The sequence below is a fragment of the Lepidochelys kempii genome, chromosome 8 (assembly GCF_965140265.1).
Source record: "Lepidochelys kempii isolate rLepKem1 chromosome 8, rLepKem1.hap2, whole genome shotgun sequence".
NCBI classification, from domain to species: Eukaryota; Metazoa; Chordata; order Testudines; family Cheloniidae; genus Lepidochelys; species Lepidochelys kempii.
This window is the reverse complement of record NC_133263.1, coordinates 38324017-38348375: the sequence shown is the minus strand read 5'-3', so window position 1 is coordinate 38348375 and position 24359 is coordinate 38324017. Positions and strand designations below refer to the sequence as shown.

Sequence of the window (24359 nt, the reverse complement as noted above, 5' to 3'; positions counted from 1 at the left end):
TGTTAAGAGTAACAAGAAGGGTTTCTTCAGGTATGTTAGCAACAAGAAGAAAGTCAAGGAAAGTGTGGGCCCCTAACTGAATGAGGGAGGCAACCTAGTGACAGAGGATGTGGAAAAAGCAAATGTACTCAATGTTTTTTTGCCTCTATCTTCACGAACAAGGTCAGCTCCCGGACTACTGCACTAGGCAGCACAGCGTGGGGAGGAGGTGACCAGCCCTCTGTGGAGAAAAAAGTGGTTCGGGACTATTTAGAAAAGCTGGACGAGCACAAGTCCATGAGGCCGGATGCGCTGCATCCGAGAGTGCTAAAGGAGTTGGCGGATGTGATTGCAGAGCCATTGGCCATTATCTTTGAAAACTCATGGTGATTGGGGGAGGTCCCAGACTACTGGAAAACGACTAATGTAGTTCCCATCTTTAAAAAAGGAAAGAAGGAGGATCCGGGGAACTACAGGCCAGTCAACCTCACCTCAGCCCCTGGAAAAATCATGGAGCAGGTCCTCAAGGAATCAATTCTGAAGCACTTAGAGGACAGGAAAGTGATCAGGAACAGTCAGCATGGATTCACCAAGGGCAAGTCATGCCTGACTAATCTAATTACTTTCTATGACGAGATAACTGTCTCTGTGGATGAGGGGAAAGCAGTGGACGTGTTATTCCTTGACTTTAGCAAAGCTTTTGACACGGTCTCCCACAGTATTCTTGTCAGCAAGTTAAAGAAGTTTGGGCTGGATGAATGGACTATAAGGTGCATAGAAAGCTGGCTAGATTGTCGGGCTCAGTGGGTAGTGAGCAATGGCTCCATGTCTAGTTGGCAGCCAGCATCAAGCAGAGTGCCCCAAGGGTCGCTCCTGGAGCCAGTTTTTTTCAATATCTTCATTAATGATCTGGAGGATGGTGTGAATTGCACCCTCAGCAAGTTTTCAGATGACACTAAACTGGGAGGAGAGGTAGATACGCTGGAGGGTAGGAATAGGATACAGAGGGCCCTAGAAATATTAAAGGATTGGGCCAAAAGAAATCGGATGAGGTTCAACAAGGACAAGTGCAGAGTCCTGCACTTAGGACGGAAGAATCCCATGCACTGCTACAGACTAGGAACCGAATGGCTAGGCAGCAGTTCTGCAGAAAAGGACCTAGGGGTTACAGTGGACAAGAAGCTGGATATGAGTCAACAGTGTGCCCTTGTTGCCAAGAAGGCCAATGGCATTTTGGGATGTATAAGTAGGGGCATTGCCAGCAGATCGAGGGACATGATCAGTCCCCTCTATTCGCATCTGGAGTACTGTGTCCAGTTTTGGGCCCCACACTACAAGAAGGATGTGAAAAAAATGGAAAACGTCCAGCGGAGGGCAACAAAAATGATTAGGGGACTGGAACACAAGACTTATGAGGAGAGGCTAAGGGAACTGGGATTGTTTAGTCTGTGGAAGAGAAGAATGAGGTGGGATTTGATAGCTGCTTTCAACTACCTGAAAGGGGATTCCAAAGAGAATGGATCTAGACTGTTCTCAGTGATAGCAGATGAAAGAACGAGGAGTAATGGTCTCAAGTTGCAGTGGAGGAGGTTTAGGTTGGATATTAGGAAAAACTTTTTCACTAGGGAGGTGGTGGAATCTCCTTCCTTCGAAGTTTTTAAGGTCAGGCTTGACAAAGCCCTGGCTGGGATGATTTAGTTGGGGATTCGTCCTACTTTGAGCAGGGGGTTGGACTAGATGACCTCCTGAGGTCCCTTCCAACCCTGATATTCTATGATTCTATGACTGAGGTCCTTCCAATGATTTGAAAGCAAGCAGAGACTTGACTTAAGCCAGCAGTTTATTACATCACTGCTACAAGCCTGAACCAAGAACTTTGCAATTACTGTATATATTTGATTCCTTTAACAAATTTTAACTCTCATCTTTCTTTCTTTCTTTCTTTCTTTCTTTCTTTCTATAAATAAACCTTTAGATTTTAGATACTAACGGATTGGCAACAGCGTGATTTTGGGATAAGATCTGAGTTGTATATTGACCAGGGTGTGTGGCTGGTCCTTTGGGATCAGAAGAACCTTTCATTTGATGAAATTGGTTTTAAAGAACCACTCATCTCTAACTCTAGTGTTTTTGGTTGTGATACAAGGACTGGAATGCCTAAGGAAACTGCTTTCATGACTTCTTGTTAGCCGGTGTGGTGAAACAGAAGTTTACTTTTGTTGCTGGTTTGGTGTATCTCATGGGAGAATAACCTCCAGTTTTGGGGTGTATCTGCCCTAATTGTCCTGAATTTGGTATTCTCAGTTGTGACCCATGGAGACACAGCTACAGTGACATCTAGGCATGACACCAATGGAGTCCAAAGAGAGTCCTATCCAGGCTTCCTTCCTCAGCTAAGGAAGATCACTTGAGGGAGGAGAGGGAAAGCCCACTACTGCAACTGGGAAGAGAACGTCCCCCATTTAGGATCACAATACATATCCATGGGAACAAGGTATGTGAAAGGCAAGGGCCTTTCCCAATCACATAAATCATCTGCTTTGACTCTTGCTCTTTAAAATGATTTAAAAAAAATCTCATGAACTAAGATCCCCATGACAATATCATGGCATCCCAGTGAGCAGCTATTGGAGCATTATGCCTCATGAATTTCAAGAGCTGTGTCTGATGTAAAAGTAAAAGGGTCAAACTGGAAAAAATCATTCATTCCCTTCTGTAGAGATGCTAAATGGATTCAAACATTTGGACAGATCAAATCATATTTTTCAAATGGAAATTGTATTACCTTGAGCCAGCCTCAGCAGGGCTCTGGGTCCTCTTTCCCAGAAGCCCATTAACGATTACCAGGGCTTTCAGCCCCCCTTCCCCAGGATCTCTAATAACCTATTCTCAGGGCTCTCTCCAGAGTCTCTATAATCCCATTTTTAGGGTCCTCTGTCCCCTATCCTAAGGGTTCTATTATCCCACTTCAATAGAGGGCCCCTCTTATCCCATTCTGAGTGCTCAGTGCCCCATTTTTAAGACACTCAGTCATCCAAGTCTCAGTGGTTTCTGTTCTCTTTTCCCAGGGTTTCTATAATCCCATTCTCAGGGCTTTCAACCCTTTTTTACATCCTCTGCCAACCCTACCTCATCACCCCATGCCCCTTTGACTTGGCCCCTCTCATCTCAATCCATCACTTGAAGTCTTTAAATCAAGACTGGGTGTCTTTCTGAAAGATATGCTCTTGTTCAACCAGAAATTATGAGCTTGATGCAAGAACTACTGGGTGAAATTCCATGGCCTCGTAATGGTTCCTTCTGGCCTTAAAATCTATTAAGAGATCAGTGCTATCTCCCTGCTCTCTGTCACTTTCCCAGGCCCCTTATCATCATCCCGTCATCATTATTCTCTTCACGATTTCTCAGGCAATCATCCCATTCTCAGCACTCTGTCTTCCATCCAGTACCACCATTACAAATATCATATAAAGGCTTCTATTGCTTTTCAGATTAGACCATCTTAATGCTTATTTGTCATGTTTCAGATGTTTTTAATTGTTTATTTTTGTTCCACTATTTATAACTCATTCTATTTTTGTAACTTTTATCAGTAGGATTAAGATCTCTGTCAGCCGTATTTAGAATGCAAGACTTTCTTATAAACTAGTCAACATCACCTAAACTGATCTAGTCAGCATAAAGATTTTATGCAGAAATAGATTAATTTAATAGAGGTATATATCCTCTCCTAGGTTTTCTGATTGCTGTTGTCAGAGCTCCCCTTCTCTGTTCCAGCTGCTGTTTATATATTTCATAGTGTCTTAGAACTTCTTTTCTCTTTAGGCATAGAACAGCATTACTGTGTATGTGCACAATATACTGTATTGGACTTAATTCTTCAAAACCAGCAAGGTCTATTACAAGCACAGCTGGTATTGACACTAATATTTAAGGCGCATAATACTTTCCATGATAAGATCCTATTTTCACTTGGTTATAACTTTGCCAAATTTTAACTATTTTGGCTGAAATTTCCCATGCTGGGCACATGTTTTGGAAAGTTTCAGCAAAACTGGTCCAGACATTTCTGAGAATAAAATTAGTTAAAAATACATTTTTGCCCATATTAAATTTTTTTACAACTGTTCCATTGTGAAGCTCTAGCGCTTCCATGCTTTGAGCAGGGACTTGACATTTGGCAGGAGAACTGCCCGGGTGTCAGGGATGTGTCCTTTGCTCTCCTTGTGAAAATCTACCCAAATTTGACCAAGCTATGAGCCTCTGAAAATTGCAGTTCACACATACTCAGTAGGAAGGGTTGTTAGAGGCTGGCAGCTAAATTCTCTGAGGATTGCATCTGCATTGAGCATGTTCTAGCCCCACATAATGCCTGTGTTCCAACTGGACTGTGCATGCATCATCCCCACAGGGTCATGAAATAAGTTCCATCCCACTGCTTCAGGGGCTGAGCAGGATGTTCCCTGTAATTGATCCTTGTTGCAAATGAGAACTGCTGTGACACCATGCACTGGAACTGAGAATAAGGAGACTGTCTCTCCTATGCTCCCATGCTCCTCCTGCTGGTGTCCAGACAACATGGAGAAGGAAATTGCCTGCCAGGAATTCAGGGAGGAAGAGGGGGAGGGCTAAAACAGGAACCAGTGGGGAGAAGAGAAAAAGAGAGGGAAAGAGACTGAGATAGAAGCCAGTGAGAGCCAGGGAGACTGGAACAGGAGCTAAAGTGGAGAAGACTAAGATAGGGACAGACTGGAGGAAACAAGAGTAGAAGGGGTCAGGATTGCAGGAACAGGAGCAGAAGGGTTTATAATCACTAGGTTATACTCCCCTCCAGAATCTAGCACTGAACCCAGATACCCAAGTCTCAACATTCATCTGCTGTCAGTAAATAGCTCTTAAACTCACTGGTAAATTGTCTCTCTCTTCCCCCTCTACTGGTTAATCCACATAGGGGATAACACTGTATTACTGCTACCAGTTACTCAGCTAGCTCAAATGGTAGCAAAGGTCTGTGCTGTGGATTTGAAGATCCCAGTCCTGCTGATGACCCATGTTGGGGTCAATATGTTTCCACACTACAGAATTTCTATTTTTTCCAATTTGCTTTCTTTAAAAAATGTGAGAAATTACATTAAGAAGCCAATGTTAAAAGAACATTAAAGTTGCAAAGTCAAACACTCAAAAGTTAGGAAATCTCAGGATTCATCTCACATGCCACTTTAATTCAGCCATTTTGTGCATATCCATTATGATACAGAGTGAAATCCTGGGTCCACTGAAGTCAATGGGAGCTTTTCAATTGACTTCAATGGTGCCAGTATTTCACCCACAACACGGCTGTTACTCTGAAACCTATGATTATACACTATTTTTTCTGTAGGTTCCATGCCTCATTCAGGGCACAGGATGAACAGTGCTCACTAAATGGAAAGCCATTCAATATTTCTGTTCACAGTTATCATATATGACCCTGTGCCTTAATTACTGTACTCCATTTAAATCCTACATTGAATACAGAATTAATATCCGCATAGGCTTTCTCATCATGGATATTCATCAGTATAGCATCTGAGTGCTTCACAAACATTGATGAATTTATCTTTATAGCACCCATATGAGATACACTGGTATTATCATCCCACTTTTTACAGAGGGGAAACTGAGGCATGGAGCAATTAAGGACATATTTGTTTAGTATCCACCAGCTTTGGGCATCCAATTTAAGACAGCCATGGCTAGATTCACAAAGAAACTGTGCGTAGTCACCCCTAACTTTTACGCTCCTAAAAAACCATTGGGATTCACAAAGCCCCAGTTTGGTGCCTAGGCACCCCTGTACAATGAACAGGGAGAGACAAGGGCCTTAGAATAGGATTCACAAAAGTCAGCATGCTAGCTGGTTCCTCGCCTAAGATAGCCAGTGGGAGATGCCAAGCTGAGGAGTGTGTAGAAAGCCCCCTGTCTTGGAGATAGGCACCTAAGTCCAGGCTGCAGGAAGGTGCCTCCCCCTGCTTTGGATTTTCAACTACAAAACCCTCTCTTAGCATTAGGTGATACTCTGTGTTAGCAAGAAGTGGCAGCTGGATGCACTCTCTTATAACTCTTATCCCAGTGGTTAGAGTACTCACTTGGGATGTTGGAGACCACTGGTTCAAGTTCCCATCTGCAGCTGAGGGTGAGAAGGGAGCTGAACAGGATTCTGCCACCTCCAAGGTGAGTGCCCTAACCATGGAGCTCTGGGCTATTGTGATGCATAACTCCCTCAGTCACCCTGTTGAAGCTGTTCCACTGGATAAATAAATAAAGAATAGTTAGACCACAGAGAGAAAGCAAGCTTGAGAATGACTCTGTAAGCCTGGTAGTTGGAGCATTCACTGGAGACGTGGCAAATCCCTATTCAAATTCGTTCCCTCCCTGAGATGGGGACTTGAACCAAGGGTCTCCCACGTCCCAGGTGAGTATTCTAAACACTGGGCTAAAAGTTATGAGGAAGGTCCGGCTCACCCTGGCCATTTTGTGTTAGTTCATCTATAGGAATCTGATCCAGTAGGCGAGCTCAGAACTCACCTACCTTATTGGGCCCCACAGGCGATGAAGGCAGAGAAATGCCTATCTTTCCCCAGTTCATGACTTGTTCTGGGGCTTAGGCATCCATATGCTTGATATGTGGCTGCAGTGTGCATGCTCAGAGGCTGAAACACAGGCATTTAGGAACTTTTACTGCAAAAATGTAGGCACCAAGTGAGTTTAGGCATCAACAGGGCTTGCAGGCAGCTGAGCAGGGGATTTGTGAATCCTGGTGGGTCCAGGTTCTGGGATCTAGACACATAAGTCTTTTGGTGAATTTAGCCCCTAAGGCCTAATTTTTCAAAGTATCTAGCATTTTTATATCACTATATATGTTTGAAGCAGAACTCCAGTCAACTTCAGTTCCAGCTGGGAGCATCTAGCACTCCTGCAAATCAGCTCCCAGATTTTTCAAGTTGGGCACTCGGAAATGAGCAATACACCATTCGTGGCCACCTCTGAAAATTCTGGTTTAAGCAACTTGTCCAGCAGCACATAGGAACACAGTGGCAGAGTCAGCGATAGAATACAGCTGTTCAGCATGGCATTCAGTTGCTTTAATCACATAACCATCCTTTCTGTTCTGGAGTTTCCTGCCTCATGCACTAGATATCTTCCAACATCTGCAGCAAATGAAGCAACCGTCCTACGGACAACAGCCTCATTGACTACACCACCCTGGGCAAGGTCCATCCTGTGCTGTGAATGAGGTGGAATTCCTGTGCAAAAACAGTGCTAAGATGGTGGGTGAAAATACTTGCCCCACTGAAGCCAGTGGCACATTTCCCATTGACTTCAGTGGAGCCAGGATTTCACTCTGTATCATAATGCATATGCACAAAGGGGCTGAATTAAGGTTGCACAGGCAAATTTAATTCTGGCATTTCCTAGCTTTTGAGTGCTTGACTTGACAACCTTAACTTTCTTTTAAGTAACAAATTTTTGGATGTAAATGTATCTCCATCATGCAATTTCAAATATCCAGAAGCAATTATTAAAGCAAGTGAACTGCAACATTCAGGTACATAACAAGTCTACCTATAGGCTGTCTAATAATTATAATAAGTCTACATGTAGACTTATTAAAATGGGAGTTGGATGCCTAATGAAATGGGAGTTGGATGTCTTCTCTGAAAATCTCACCCATAATACATAGAAAAACCACTGAGATAAAATATTTACCAAATACACAGAGTAGCTCCTTACCTGAGAGGCTGGAAGAGCTCTTTGTCAGGAATATAATATGCTTCATAACTTGTTTTTCAAACAAGGAAACCAATTTTTAAAAACAACCTCTCATTAAATGGCATTAAAACTATGACACAGGTGAAAAAAAGTCAGGAATTTGAAAGTGAATCTGATTGTGTATTCTTAACTTAGACCACTGGGCCTTTTGTTCACCTCAGAGTGAGTTCAGGACAGAGCATAAGCCTTAAATTTGGATTTCATCACTTTGTGTAAGAACCTGTGAAAGGAACAAAAAACAATGGGCCAAATTTTGCTCTCAGCTGCATAGGTGAAACTCCTACTGAAGTCAGTGGAAGCTTTATCCATGTAAAGCAGGATTTACCCTGAAAGGTATAGAACTGGTGATATACCATGTAGTGTCTGAGTATAGCTTGGCACTAGGAATTAAGGATTTACTGACTTAACACTTGACTTGTTCATCCTTCTTAGAACATTCCTATGACATCATCTTTTGATGCTCTCATTGATTAACTTTCTGATTCCTTCAGTCTGAAGCATTTTATCTGAGGCTTTTGTGGAGTGCTAAATTAAATGAATAGTTTAGTGACAAACCAATTGGAATTAATCAATTGAGTAAAACAACTGCACTAAGTATGTGTATGTGAGGCGGGATTTGAGGCGGTTTTATACTTATAAGAAGTGGAGAGCTGCAGCTGCTGCATATGTTGATGGAAATAGAGATAATGAGCAGCTAATTTGTGAGTTTATCTGGACACAGGTGTAGCACTGTTCCGATGTAAATGGTATGTCAAGAGCAACTGCATATGTTGTCTCTATCCAGTGTAATTGGCTGAAATTGGTCAAATATCTAATGAAAAGCATATTTTTGTGTCTTAACCGATGAAAAATGGCACAAGTCATGAACATGAACAGTGGAAAGGAGGTAGAACAATTAAAAGAGGAAAATGTGTGTGGGAACCCAAAGCTGTAATTATAAACCATTGTGATAAACAGCTATATTTGAAAGTGTAATGTATTAAAGTTATGTGTTAATTTTACCTTTTCTGCTAACTGACACTTCTATATGCATAACCTATTTGTTACTGAAGGCTAATGAAATCCACATCTTCTCTTTACAAATAGTAGGAAGGAACATTGCTAACAAAGGTCTCATTTATGTTATTTTAGCAGTCATTAAACTCTTAAGGCCAGATAAAAAGGAAACAAAAGATCCTTTCTTGCACAGGAAGAATAGTCATTTGGAAGGATCAAGAAACATGATCCACACAAACCGGATTTCAAAACAGTTTGAACTACCTTTGACTTTTTAAGAGGCTGGTTTTCTCAAAGAGCAGAAAGACTTCCTGGGGCGGGAGATACACGTTCTTACTACCTCTTTACTCATTTGCCTGATCCTGCCCAAACTGTGACTCTGGCTGTGGTAGGAAGAGCAGGAGCTACTTGCCCAGTATGCCCCATTACAAGCAAGTGGGCAGGGAGGGGGCAGAGAGAGGGAATGGGGAGTAATAAGTGTCCTGATTTTACCTCCTCTCCCCAACTTAATCCTAAACCAAAGTAGCTACCCAGGCACTGTCATAAATATAAAGGGAAGGGTAAACCCCTTTGAAATCCCTCCTGGCCAGGGGAAAGCTCCTCTCACCTGTAAAGGGTTAAGAAGCTAAAGGTAACCTCGCTGGCACCTGACCAAAATGACCAATGAGGAGACAAGATACTTTCAAAAGCTGGGAGGAGGGAGAGAAACAAAGGGTCTGTGTCTGTCTGTATGCTGGTTTCTGCCAGGGATAGACCAGGAATGGAGCCTTAGAACTTTTAGTAAGTAATCTAGCTAGGTATGTGTTAGATTATGATTTCTTTAAATGGCTGAGAAAAGAATCGTGCTGAATAGAATAACTATTTCTGTCTGTTTCAGAGTAACAGCCGTGTTAGTCTGTATTCGCAAAAAGAAAAGGAGTACTTGTGGCACCTTAGAGACTAACCAATTTATTAGAGCATAAGCTTTCGTGAGCTACAGCTCACTTCATCAGATGCATATCGTGGAAACTGCAGCAGACTTTATATATACAGAGAGAATATGAACCAATACCTCCTCCCACCCCACTGTCCTGCTGGTAATAGCTTATCTAAAGTGATCATCAGGTGGGCCATTTCCAGCACAAATCCAGGTTTTCTCACCCTCCACCCCCCCACACAAATTCACTCTCCTGCTGGTGATAGCCCATCCAAAGTGACAACTCTTTACACAATGTGCATGACAATCAAGTTGGGCTATTTCCTGCACAAATCCAGGTTTTCTCACATACCCCCCACCCCCATACACACACAAACTCACTCTCCTGCTGGTAATAGCTCATCCAAACTGACCACTCTTCAAGTTTAAATCCAAGTTAAACCAGAACATCGGGGGGGTGGGGTAGGAAAAAACAAGAGGAAACAGGCTACCCTGCATAATGATTTAGCCACTCCAAGTCTCTATTTAAGCCTAAATTAATAGTATCCAATTTGCAAATGAATTCCAATTCAGCAGTTTCTCGCTGGAGTCTGGATTTGAAGTTTTTTTGTTTTAAGATAGCGACCTTCATGTCTGTGATTGTGTGACCAGAGAGATTGAAGTGTTCTCCGACTGGTTTATGAATGTTATAATTCTTGACATCTGATTTGTGTCCATTTATTCTTTTACGTAGAGACTGTCCAGTTTGACCAATGTACATGGCGGAGGGGCATTGCTGGCACATGATGGCATATATCACATTGGTGGATGTGCAGGTGAACGAGCCTCTGATAGTGTGGCTGATGTTGTTAGGCCCTGTGATGGTGTCCCCTGAATAGATATGTGGGCACAATTGGCAACGGGCTTTGTTGCAAGGATAAGTTCCTGGGTTAGTGGTTCTGTTGTGTGGTATGTGGTTGTTGGTGAGTATTTGCTTCAGGTTGCGGGGCTGTCTGTAGGCAAGGACTGGCCTGTCTCCCAAGATTTGTGAGAGTGTTGGGTCATCCTTTAGGATAGGTTGTAGATCCTTAATAATGCGTTGGAGGGGTTTTAGTTGGGGGCTGAAGGTGACAGCTAGTGGCGTTCTGTTATTTTCTTTGTTAGGCCTGTCCTGTAGTAGGTAACTTCTGGGAACTCTTCTGGCTCTATCAATCTGTTTCCTCAGACAGAGACAAACACCTACAAGATCTCTGTCAAGCTTTCTTACAACTACAATACCCACCTGCAGAAGTAAAGAAACAGATTGATAGAGCCAGAAGAGTTCCCAGAAGTTACCTACTACAGGACAGGCCTAATAAAGAAAATAACAGAACGCCACTAGCCGTCACCTTCAGCCCACAACTAAAACCCCTCCAACGCATTATTAAGGATCTACAACCTATCCTAAAGGATGACCCAACACTCTCACAAATCTTGGGAGACAGGCCAGTCCTTGCCTACAGACAGCCCCGCAACCTGAAGCAAATACTCACCAACAACCACATACCACACAACAGAACCACTAACCCAGGAACTTATCCTTGCAACAAAGCCCGTTGCCAATTGTGCCCACATATCTATTCAGGGGACACCATCACAGGGCCTAATAACATCAGCCACGCTATCAGAGGCTCGTTCACCTGCACATCCACCAATGTGATATATGCCATCATGTGCCAACAATGCCCCTCTGCCATGTACATTGGTCAAACTGGACAGTCTCTACGTAAAAGAATAAATGGACACAAATCAGATGTCAAGAATTATAACATTCATAAACCAGTCGGAGAACACTTCAATCTCTCTGGTCACGCAATCACAGACATGAAGGTCGCTATCTTAAAACAAAAAAACTTCAAATCCAGACTCCAGCGAGAAACTGCTGAATTGGAATTCATTTGCAAATTGGATACTATTAATTTAGGCTTAAATAGAGACTTGGAGTGGCTAAGTCATTATGCAGGGTAGCCTGTTTCCTCTTGTTTTTTCCTACCCCACCCCCCCGATGTTCTGGTTTAACTTGGATTTAAACTTGAAGAGTGGTCAGTTTGGATGAGCTATTACCAGCAGGAGAGTGAGTTTGTGTGTGTATGGGGGTGGGGGGTATGTGAGAAAACCTGGATTTGTGCAGGAAATAGCCCAACTTGATTGTCATGCACATTGTGTAAAGAGTTGTCACTTTGGATGGGCTATCACCAGCAGGAGAGTGAATTTGTGTGGGGGGGTGGAGGGTGAGAAAACCTGGATTTGTGCTGGAAATGGCCCACCTGATGATCACTTTAGATAAGCTATTACCAGCAGGACAGTGGGGTGGGGGGAGGTATTGGTTCATATTCTCTCTGTATATATAAAGTCTGCTGCATTTTCCACGATATGCATCTGATGAAGTGAGCTGTAGCTCACGAAAGCTTATGCTCTAATAAATTGGTTAGTCTCTAAGGTGCCACAAGTACTCCTTTTCTTATTTCTGTCTGTGTATCTTTTTTGTAACTTAAGGTTTTGCCTAGAGGGGTTCTCTATGTTTTTGAATCTAATTACCCTGTAAGATATCTACCATCCTGATTTTACAGGGGGGATTTCTTTATTTCTATTTACTTCTATTTTTTATTAAAAGTCTTCTTGTAAAACACTGAATGCTTTTTCATTGTTCTCAGATCCAAGGGTTTGGGTCTGTGGTCACCTATGCAAATTGGTGAGGCTTTTTATCCAACATTTCCCAGGAAAGGGGGGGTGCAAGTGTTGGGAGGATTGTTCATTGTTCTTAAGATCCAAGGGTCTGGGTCTGTAGTCACCTAGGCAAATTGGTGAGGCTTTTTACCAAACCTTGTCCAGGAAGTGGGGTGCAAGGTTTTGGGAAGTATTTTGGGGGGAAGGACGCGTCCAAACAGCTCTTCCCCAGTAACCAGTATTAGTTTGGTGGTGGTAGCGGCCAGTCCAAGGATAACGGGTGTAATATTTTGTACCTTGGGGAAGTTTTGACCTAAGCTGGTAAAGATAAGCTTAGGAGGCTTTTCATGCAGGTCCCCACATCTGTACCCTAGAGTTCAGAGTGGGGGAGGAACCCTGACATGGTGGCATAGTGGTGGGATTAACCTGAAATCATTTTGAGATCCAGTTGAGATTTTTTGAACTAGACATACAGATTTTAAAAAGGAATTTTTAGGAAGTCCAGAAAGCAGCTTTGAAACTGAAAGCAGCTTGGTTTCTCTCTGCTTTGTGGCCAAGCAGAGACAAAAGGGGATTATCTTGTGAATTGCAGGTTTTCTTTGCCTGGAGGCAGGGTACTTAACTCCTGCAGGGAAATTCACAGTCTTCCAACCCAGAGGTTTTTTTTTCTTTTCTTCCTAAAAGTAAATAGGGGGGGTGTGTTCTACCCATTTGCTTTTTCTTTGGGCTGGGTAAGCAGGTTTCCAAGTAGTTGGAGGTTTTTTGCTTTAATTTGGGCCCAGAGCAGAGACAAGGGAATTGTCTTTTTCTGTAGGCTGACAGTCACTATCAGAGAATAGGTATTCTATTCCAGCACAGCAAAATTTTACAGCCACGTTTTGTTTGTTTATTTCTAAACCTCGGGTGTAAAGTTAGTTAAAAACGGAGAGGTTAGAATGACCAAATCCTCAGCTCGACTACAGCTGGAATTAGCCAAATTTCAGGCTGAGGAAAAACAAAGGGAACATGAAAGACAGATAGAACTCATGCGGCTGGAGAAGGAGGTACAGGAGGCTGCCCACAAGAGGGAAATGGAGGCAAGGAAGCATGTGGAGGAGGAGAAGGAAAAAGAGAGGAAGCATGTGGAGGAGGAGAAGGAAAAAGAGAGGAAGCATGTGGAGGAGGTGGAGAAGATAAAGGCCCAGCAGAATATACCAACAAACCCTAGCAATCCTTCTCCAGGTACCACTTCCCATCCCAGAAAGTTCCCCACCTACAAGGCAGGTGATGATACTGAGGCCTTCTTAGAAAACTTCGAAAGGGCCTGCCTTGGTACAGCATCTCTACCGACCAATACATGGTAGAGCTGAGGCCGCAGCTCAGTGGACCCTTAGCTGAGGTGGCAGCTGAAATGCCTAAAGAACACATGAACAAGTATGAACTGTTTAAATCCAAGGCGAGAGTCAGAATGGGGATAACACCCGAGCAGTCTCGTCGGAGGTTCAGAGCCCTAAGGTGGAAACCAAACATGTCATTTACCCGACATTCCTACCACATTGTGAAACATTGGGATGCCTGGATATCAGGAGCAAGTGTTGACTCTCCAGTAAATTTGCCCTTCCTAATGCAAATGGAACAATTCTTAGAGGGTGTTCCTGAGGAAATAGAAAGATACATCCTAGATGGGAAAACCAAAACTGTAATTGAGGCAGGAGAGATTGGAGCCAGATGGGTGGAGGTGGCAGAGAAGAAAAAAACTGGTCGCAGTTGGAGCGGAGACCAGAAGGGACCACCCCAGACCACACCCTATTACCGGGGGCCGCCCAAAGCCCCACCTACCTCCCAAAGAACCCTCCAGACCCCTTATCGTCCCACCACCCCGTTCTCCAGCAACCCACCTCGCCCCAGTGACCCGTCAGCTGGACGATGTTTTAAATGTAACAAGCTGGGGCATGTAAAGGCCAACTGCCCCAAGAACCCCAACAGATTACAGTTCATTGCACCGGAATCACACCAGAGGTCCACAGGCCCAGATACCTCCCAGATACCCTTGGAGCGGAGGGAAACTGTGAGTGTGGGCGGGAAGAAGGTCACCACGTGGAGGGACACCGGAGCACAAGTGTCAGCTATCCATGCTTCCTTAGTGGACCCCAATTTAATCAACCCAGAGATCCAAGTGACGATTCAACCCTTCAAGTCCAACTCTTTCAATTTGCCTACAGCCAAGTTGCCTGTCCAGTACAAGGGCTGGTCAGGAATGTGGACTTTTGCAGTCTATGATGATTATCCCATCCCCATGCTGTTGGGGGAAGACTTGGCCAAGCATGTGAAGCAGGCCAAGAGGGTGGGAACGGTCACCCGCAGCCAGGCTAAACAAGCCGTGAGGCCTAGCTCTGTTCCGGAAACTTCTATCAGGACCTGGTCAGAGGTGATGGACCCGGACCCCAGGCCAATGTCTGCAACAGCAGTAGTGGATCCAGTCCCAGAGACCCAGATGGAACCAGTCCCAGAACCGGAACTAGCCAAACAACCAACACCAGACCCCGTGTCAGCACTGAATCCAGTACTTGCAACCTCAACACCAGAGGGCCCCACCGAACCTGAACTGGCAACAGCCGATAATGCTACACAAGAGGCTCAGCCGGAGCCTGAATCCCAACATAGTGCACCAGCGGAGAGCGGTTCACAGTCAACAGAAACAGCTCCATCCCTTATATCGCTTCCAGAGGGACCAAGCCTAGGTCCCCAATCCAATGAGGGACTGATGTCTCCAGCATCAAGGGAACAGTTCCAGACCGAACAGGAAGCAGATGAAAGCCTCCAGAGAGCTTGGACGGCAGCACGGAGCAACCCACCGCCTCTCAGCTCTTCTAATCGATCCAGGTTTGTTGTAGAAAGAGGACTTTTATACAAGGAAACTCTTTCTGGTGGACACCAGGAAGACTGGCATCCTCAGAGACAGTTGGTAGTTCCAACTAAATACCGGGCCAAGCTCTTGAGCTTAGCCCATGATCACCCTAGTGGCCATGCTGGGGTGAACAGGACCAAAGACCGTTTGGGGGGGTCATTCCACTGGGAGGGAATGGGCAAGGATGTTTCTACCTATGTCCAGTCTTGTGAGGTGTGCCAAAGAATGGGAAAACCCCAAGACCAGGTCAAAGCCCCTCTCCAGCCACTCCCCATCATTGAAGTTCCATTTTAGCGAGTAGCTGTGGATATTCTGGGTCCTTTTCCGAAAAAGACACCCAGAGGAAAGCAGTACATACTGACTTTCATGGATTTTGCCACCCGATGGCCGGAAGCAGTAGCTCTAAGCAACACCAGGGCTAAAAGTGTGTGCCAGGCACTAGCAGACATTTTTGCCAGGGTAGGTTGGCCCTCCGACATCCTCACAGATGCAGGGACTAATTTCCTGGCAGGAACTATGAAAAACCTTTGGGAAGCTCATGGGGTAAATCACTTGGTTGCCACTCCTCCACCATGCCATTTGTTTGATGATGGTAAGAAGTTTAATGGAACTTTGGGGGCCATGATACGTAAATTCGTAAATGAGCACTCCAATGATTGGGACCTAGTGTTGCAGCAGTTGCTCTATGCCTACAGAGCTGTACCACATCCCAGTTTAGGGTTTTCCCCATTTGAACTTGTATATGGCCGTGAGGTTAAGGGGCCATTGCAGTTGGTGAAGCAGCAATGGGAGGGATTTACACCTTCTCCAGGAACTAATATTCTGGACTTTGTAACCAACCTACAAAACACCCTCTGAACCTCTTTAGCCCTTGCTAAAGAAAATTTACAGGATGCTCAAAAAGAGCAAAAAGCCTGGTATGATAAACATGCCAGAGAGTGTTCCTTCAAAGTAGGGGACCAGGTCATGGTCTTAAAGGCGCTCCAGGCCCATAAAATGGAAGCATCGTGGGAAGGGCCATTCATGGTCCAGGAGCGCCTGGGAGCTGTTAATTATCTCATAGCATTCCCCACCTCCAACCGAAAGCCTAAGGTGTACCATATTAATTCTCTAAAGCCCTTTTATTCCAGAGAATTAAAGGTTTGTCAGTTTACAGCCCAGGGAGGAGACGACGCTGAGTGGCCTGAAGGTGTCTACTATGAAGGGAAATGTGCTGGTGGTGTGGAAGAGGTGAACCTCTCCATGACCCTTGGGCGTATGCAGCGACAGCAGATCCAGGAGCTGTGCACTAGCTACGCGCCAACGTTCTCAGCCACCCCAGGACTGACTGAACGGGCATACCATTCCATTGACACAGGTAATGCTCACCCAATTAGGGTCCATCCTTACCGGGTGTCTCCTCAAGCTAAAACTGCTATAGAACGGGAGATCCAGGATATGTTACAGATGGGTGTAATCTGCCCCTCTGAAAGTGCATGGGCATCTCCAGTGGTTCTAGTTCCCAAACCAGATGGGGAAATACGTTTTTGCGTGGACTACCGTAAGCTAAATGCAGTAACTCGCCCAGACAACTATCCAATGCCACGCACAGATGAACTATTAGAGAAACTGGGACGGGCCCAGTTCATCTCTACCTTGGACTTAACCAACGGGTACTGGCAGGTACCGCTAGATGAATCTGCCAAGGAAAGGTCAGCCTTCATCACACATCTCGGGCTGTATGAATTTAATGTACTCCCTTTCGGGCTGCGAAATGCACCCGCCACTTTCCAAAGACTTGTAGATGGTCTCCTAGCGGGATTAGGAGAATATGCAGTCGCCTACCTTGACGACGTGGCCATATTTTCGGATTCCTGGGCAGACCACCTGGAACATCTACAAAAAGTCCTTGAGCGCATCAGGGAGGCAGGACTAACTGTTAAGGCTAAGAAGTGTCAAATAGGCCTAAACAGAGTGACTTACCTTGGACACCAGGTGGGTCAAGGAACTATCAGCCCCCTACAGGCCAAAGTGGATGCTATCCAAAAGTGGCCTGTCCCAAAGTCAAAGAAACAGGTTCAATCCTTCTTAGGCTTGGCCAGTTATTACAGGCGATTTGTACCACACTACAGCCAAATCGCTGCCCCACTGACAGACCTAACCAAAAAGAAACAGCCAAATGCTGTTCAGTGGACCGGAAAGTGTCAGAAGGCCTTTAACAAGCTTAAAGCGACACTCATGTCTGACCCTGTACTAAGGGCCCCAGACTTTGACAAACCGTTCCTAGTAACCACAGATGCGTCCGAGCGTGGTGTGGGAGCAGTTTTAATGCAGAAAGGACCTGATCAAGAATTCCACCCTGTAGTGTTTCTCAGCAAAAAACTGTCTGAGAGGGAAAGCAACTGGTCAGTCACTGAAAAAGAATGTTATGCCATTGTCTACGCTCTGGAAAAGCTACGCCCATATGTTTGGGGACGGCGTTTCCACCTGCAAACCGACCATGCTGCACTAAAGTGGCTTCACACCGTCAAAGAAACTAACAAAAAACTTCTTCGGTGGAGTTTAGCTCTCCAAGATTTTGATTTCGACATCCAACACATCTCAGGAGCTTCTAACAAAGTGGCTGATGCACTCTCCCGTGAAAGTTTCCCAGAATCAACTGGTTAAAATCGTCCTTGAGATGTGGAAAATATTGTTAGTCTTTATGTACTTGGTAGTATATTTAGAGATGCATGTGTCTTATTAACTCTGTTTTTCCTAGAGCTCCAGGAAGAAATCCCAGCCAGTGTTTCACCCTAACTGAGATTTGGGGGGCGTGTCATAAATATAAAGGGAAGGGTAAACCCCTTTGAAATCCCTCCTGGCCAGGGGAAAGCTCCTCTCACCTGTAAAGGGTTAAGAAGCTAAAGGTAACCTCGCTGGCACCTGACCAAAATGACCAATGAGGAGACAAGATACTTTCAAAAGCTGGGAGGAGGGAGAGAAACAAAGGGTCTGTGTCTGTCTGTATGCTGGTTTCTGCCAGGGATAGACCAGGAATGGAGCCTTAGAACTTTTAGTAAGTAATCTAGCTAGGTATGTGTTAGATTATGATTTCTTTAAATGGCTGAGAAAAGAATTGTGCTGAATAGAATAACTATTTCTGTCTGTGTATCTTTTTTGTAACTTAAGGTTTTGCCTAGAGGGGTTCTCTATGTTTTTGAATCTAATTACCCTGTAAGATATCTACCATCCTGATTTTACAGGGGGGATTTCTTTATTTCTATTTACTTCTATTTTTTATTAAAAGTCTTCTTGTAAAAAACTGAATGCTTTTTCATTGTTCTCAGATCCAAGGGTTTGGGTCTGTGGTCACCTATGCAAATTGGTGAGGCTTTTTATCCAACATTTCCCAGGAAAGGGGGGGTGCAAGTGTTGGGAGGATTGTTCATTGTTCTTAAGATCCAAGGGTCTGGGTCTGTAGTCACCTAGGCAAATTGGTGAGGCTTTTTACCAAACCTTGTCCAGGAAGTGGGGTGCAAGGTTTTGGGAAGTATTTTGGGGGGAAGGACGCGTCCAAACAGCTCTTCCCCAGTAACCAGTATTAGTTTGGTGGTGGTAGCGGCCAGTCCAAGGATAATGGGTATAATATTTTGTACCTTGGGGAAGTTTTGACCTAAGCTGGTAAAGATAAGCTTAGGAGGCTTTTCATGCAGGTCCCCACATCTGTACCCTAGAGTTCAGAGTGGGGGAGGAACCTTGACAGGCACAAAGGGTACTTCCTCACAAAATGGAGTGAAGTTACTCCATCCTTGAAGCTGGGAATGAATTCGGACTCTGAGACAATTCCCCTTGTGGTCTACTCCTGGAGCACGCAGCTATGGTCTGTCCCTTATCCAGGTCAGATCATAAAATTATAATCTAGGCCACAGGAATTAATTTAATTTTTTCCCTGAAAGGTCCTCCTGCCCCTGCTAGAGCCCTAAGGATCCTCCCATATTTAATCAGTCAGCAGGTTAAAAGGTTGTTCTGCAAATTATTTCCAGTTTCATTGTTTGCCATCTGGATGAGCCATGTGCATTTTTATTCTCAAATACAACTTTTAGCTTAATTGTTCAGTAAAATATTTGTAACACAGCAATGCAATCTTGTGCATATTTAATCAACTGAACCATAAAAAGAAATCGTAGCAATGTTTAATGTACACATAATATTTCTATTTCTATCTCTCTGCTTCTCCACCCGCAAAGAAATATGAAAGCTATCCAATTATTTTTGAAAGAGCTTTAGCTTCCACACCACGTTATAACATTTTTCCTTAATACAGTGCTTGATGTCTGAACTTCTGAGCAGCACCAAATACCATTCCTAACACTTTGTAGGCATTTTAAACGATGAAATTCTTTTTATCCCAAAATGTAATGTGAGAATACATCTATTGCTTTCACTGCAAAAGAACTGAGTGAATTTGCTTATCTCCAGTAATCGAGACCCTTTGCTGATTCTTACTGAATTTTGATTTACTGAGTCAGCAAGTAAATAATGAAAAAAAATTAAGAATACTTCATCATAAAAGGTGTTTTGGTCATTTATTTTCACAAGTGAATAGCAGTTTAGTTAAATGTTTTATGATAACCCTCCATAGCGTACTATTAAATGTACTGTAGTTTAGTTTATAAAAGGAGTGAACACTTAGTAATAAGAAACCTTACTACCTGACAGCAGAATGAGACCTGTGAGTATTTAAAAACAATTACTGAGTTTGCAAAATAGTGAAGTAAGAATTGGTGAGGTTCTGTATTACTTACTCCATCCCCAATTGAGCGGCTCTTTTTGCAAGGTTGGTAGTTTTGATGACTATTAGAAATGGACAATAAATTAAAACCCTAAACCCAAATACTCAAACTTTGGGGAAATGTGGATCTGGATCCACACCTCACAACTGGGCCTCCTTCTCTAGTAAACCATACCAAATTCCTGGGTCTGACCACCTCAAAACATTGGATAAGTTCAGGTGTGGATCCAAACTTTGAGGCCTGATTCCAGTATGCACTTGCTAGTGAATAAAGCAGAAAAGGTTTCTTTGCTTTATGTATCCCCATCTTATTTATATTCAAGAGAGTGTTTCATAGGGACTTGATTCAGAGACACAAAGTAGAAAGAAAGTTAAGAATGATCCAGTGGGAAGTGTGTTTCAAATAACAATCATTTCTCTCTTTAAAGGAATAGAGCCATCACAGTTCCCAATATCCCATTAACAGATGTCAGTACTTTGATCCTAACCTGGTGTTGCACTGGATACTGTTGGCCACAGCTGTTCAGGTCCTCCCGGCCCTCCTCGTAAGACTCCTGCCTCCTCCATGTGCACAGCACTGAATAAACAAGCATACGGATTAAATTACATAGTTGCCATCTGACCTGTTTTTGTTCAACATTCCCTTTTCTGGTCATTTCTCCAAAGTCACAGTTGTTCTTTGTTGCACCACGGCTAATGCAACATTGCATCATGCTAGCAGATTCTGCTAATGCACTATTAAAGCATCTATCATGTCAATCCTGCAACAACTGCAAAAATTGTCTTTGGTTATTATTTGAATGTTGCAACATAATTCCATGCAGTTCATATCAGACACAAATATTATCTCTAGAGGATGGTTTGTTTTCATGAATGTGATGTGAAATCAGTAACACTGCAAGGAAGTCATGTAGCCCCAGATTCTCAAAGGTACTTAGGTGCCTAACTTCCACTGAAATAGAAAAAAGAAAAGGAGTACTTGTGGCACCTTAGAGACTAACCAATTTATTTGAGCATAAGCTTTCGTGAGCTACAGCTCACTTCATCACGAAAGCTTATGCTCAAATAAATTGGTTAGTCTCTAAGGTGCCACAAGTACTCCTTTTCTTTTTGCGAATACAGACTAACAAAGCTGCTACTCTGAAAACTGAAATAGAAGTTAGAAGAATTTAGAGGCCTAAATACCTCTGAGGACCTGGGCCCTAATCCATATCATGTTTGTAATGTCTTAGCAGTGAAGTAAATAGTGAAAGTCAGTTCTGGGCTTCTTTCAGCATGCGATTATCAGTCACTCTTCTACAGCAAATATTCCAATGCAATTTATAGTATCTGATGCTGATTACCATATGCTTTTGGCAAGCAATTTTGAAGGGAGAAATTAGGTGTCACAAACTACAGAAACCACACAATATTAAGTTTTATACAGTGTCAAATGATGAACAGTCTGCCATGAGACCAGTAAATTTAATTGTTGAACATTGTCTAGCTCTGAACTCATAAGGAGATGATGGGTGGGGGGGAGGGGCGCGGAATAGATGCCTGATATCTTAAAATGAAAAAAGTAGATATCTGTTTTTTTAAAATGAGCTCACCCTTTTCACTTACCATGCAAGTTACTTCAGGCAAAATCCTGAAGTAGCCCCTGTTCCACCTGTATGCAGGCAAGGCTACCACTGATTTCAAGAAGTGTTCTGTTTCAGTTTGGACCGAAAAAAGTTTCTAAAACTTGGTCAATTTATTTCTCAGTGTTAATGGGCAAGATTTTTAGAACTGGGAGCTCAATACTGCAAGACTGTAATTCGTCTTGACACCTTCCAAATGATTTTGATCTGTATGATATTTAAATTTGATTTAACTAAGGAAAATCAAAATTCATATTGATTAGAAAAGGTATTTTTTAGTTAAAAGGGCATTTCAAATATTTTATGTACAGTTATTTTACTTTGTATTTGCTGTAATAGTCTCCAGAGAAACATGAAAATACATTTTAATTCCCTCAAATCTATGTTTCTTTGTATTCAGCAAATGATTTCCCCTCTGAGTTTCTAGTGTCACTTGAAATTACCATGGCCTTTTTATTTATTTCTAAATTTGTTATCTGGTCTTATTGATAAAGTCAGAATAGATCTGAGAATAAGACTGGTTAGTTAATTTGCTAAGACACAGAGACCAAAGATATTATTTTGGGATCTAAGGCTGAGATTTCTAAAGGAGTCTAAGGTGGGCACCTAACTCATGAAGGTTTCCTTGGAAATCTCAACCTGATATGCTTGTCAATGCCATTTTAACTTTGTTAAACACCTTGAATGTACCACCTGGTTAATAAACTGCCTGCAGCAGTGGTACACTTTTATGGTAATGAGAGGTAGTGAGATAGAAAACTATTCATGCTGCATACAATCTATTTAAATTTATCAGAGTGGATGATAACAGGAAGCTTTAATGTGAATGAAGAGTGTATAATCAGTTAAATAATTCAATAATTGTAGCAATCAGGCATTCATAGTAAATGTATAAAGAAGCATGAGGTAAAAACCATGAATGCATAGACCAAACTCTAATATAGTAATGAACAGCATAAAAGACAATTACAGTGAATCGGTAGAGCTGGTAGATATAATGCCTCAGAAGCAAAACTTGGGTGCTTCCCTCACAGCATGCAGATCTACTAGCGTATGTCACCAGATGTACCAGATTGAAAGACAGTCTCCTTCACAAAGGGAGAAAGATATAAGCCCTTAAGAAGGGGAAGCACAGTACATACCTTTGTATTCCTGCTCTTAGGGATGCAGAATAACGCCAATCAGGATTGGGTTGTTTTGGCTGCAGAAACAAAGAGAACAAAATCTGTATTAATTTGTATTAAAACATATTTTAAAATCTAGGCAGCTGAATACAGGCTCTTCTCCAGAGTTTCTAAACATTTTCACATCTATTGTCAAATGGCTCCATAGAACTACTTACATTTTTTATGCATTCAGAGCTGCCAAATCTCCCAGTAAATCTAAAGACACTTTTGTCTGAGTGCACTTAGGTCACTGAATATGGAGTTAAATGTTTATATACCAAGACTTTGGATTGTGAGGGTTAATGTGGGGAAGGAGGTTATTTTTGTAAATTGGGGGGCTATTATTTTGCCCATGTTCAGAAAAATCCTGGCCATAGGAGAAGATGATTATTGCTGGAAAAGAAAAGAAATAATTTGCTGGTTTCCCCGATAAAACTAGGCCACTTATGCTCTTACCCTGGAATGTATCCATCTGTACATATACAAAATGCAGCCCCCCTGTGAAGAATACATTGGGGCCAGTTTGCTTGCTGTGAGTTTTCTGCTGGGGTTAGTGGACTGCAGAGGACTGCACTAGATTGTATCAGACTCGCAGGCTGCAGCAGGTTTTTACTGAAGGCAGACATGTTCTTTCATAAGACCAAGAGCTGCTACATTTTCCACACTGATAAAAAGGCATAAAAACATGAAGGAAAAAATAGAGAGCAATACCCTTCAACCAGTACATCTCAGCACACGCTGACCTGCTACAGCATGACTTGCTATGTAAGGGTTGCCTGAGAAATTCCTGATTGATTACAAGTTGCTCCAGAAAATGTTAACACCACTTTTCTTACAGTGCACTGCATACAATAGCAACATTCATAATAATTTAAAATTATAGGCAACATTTTCAAATGAGGGTGCCTAAATCAGGCACCTAAATATTTAAGCAGCTAAGCAGCTTAATTTTCAGAGGTGCTGAGCATTGATTTCAATTGTAGCTGCAGGTGCTCAGCACATTTAAATATTGTGACACTTTTTTGATGGCCAATTGTGCATGTAGGTGTCTAATGTTAGGCATCCAAGTTCGAAAATGTTAGAGTATAGACATAATGAATTACATTCATACTTGATGTGTCTTGTACAGTGGCCAATACCCAAATAATACATGCTAGTAATGGTGTAATTCTACTGAAGTCACTGGAGGTAGACTAGAAGTGAATTTGGTCCCATTACTTTTAAAAATTTGTTGAATACCCTAAATTATTTAAAGGCAGCTTTGTCCTTGCCCTTGGGATTCACAGTGTGCTCTTCTCTAGACCAATAAGTTTTACACAAATAAAGATATAGCAATAATGATATGCGCCATCTTTCTATCTGGCTATCTCAATAGTTATAAGGCCCCCGTCACTATCTGAGTTTGAGGAGCTATTTGGTACTCTGCATTGTAGCATTCTTCACAGCCTGATATACACAAAAGAGAAATTCCACCCATTGCAACAAAATATTAAACATCTGTGCTAGTAACTACCTTCACGTTTAAACCCAGTCTCTGTGCCCA

The 24359-nt window shown here is 42.9% G+C and overlaps 2 protein-coding genes across 11 annotated transcripts in view; both read right to left on the bottom strand.

The window, feature by feature from the left end:
- The window catches only part of LOC140915797 (protocadherin alpha-C2-like), a 323023-nt gene that overhangs the window by 59329 nt on the left and 239335 nt on the right, over nt 1–24359 (bottom strand). For all 10 annotated transcript variants that reach the window (XM_073356102.1, XM_073356097.1, XM_073356103.1 and 7 more), the window contains exons 2-3: nt 22793–22851; nt 20517–20605 (exon numbers count right to left, since the gene is read on the bottom strand). In XM_073356102.1, coding sequence (XP_073212203.1) covers nt 20517–20605; nt 22793–22851 — 148 coding nt within the window. The remainder of the gene's footprint in view (nt 1–20516; nt 20606–22792; nt 22852–24359) is intronic.
- The window catches only part of LOC140915800 (protocadherin alpha-8-like), a 131165-nt gene continuing 127387 nt past the window's right edge, over nt 20582–24359 (bottom strand). Inside the window, exons 2-3 of the mRNA XM_073356110.1 lie at nt 22793–22851; nt 20582–20605 (exon numbers count right to left, since the gene is read on the bottom strand). The gene's annotated coding sequence lies outside the window, so the exon portion shown is untranslated. The remainder of the gene's footprint in view (nt 20606–22792; nt 22852–24359) is intronic.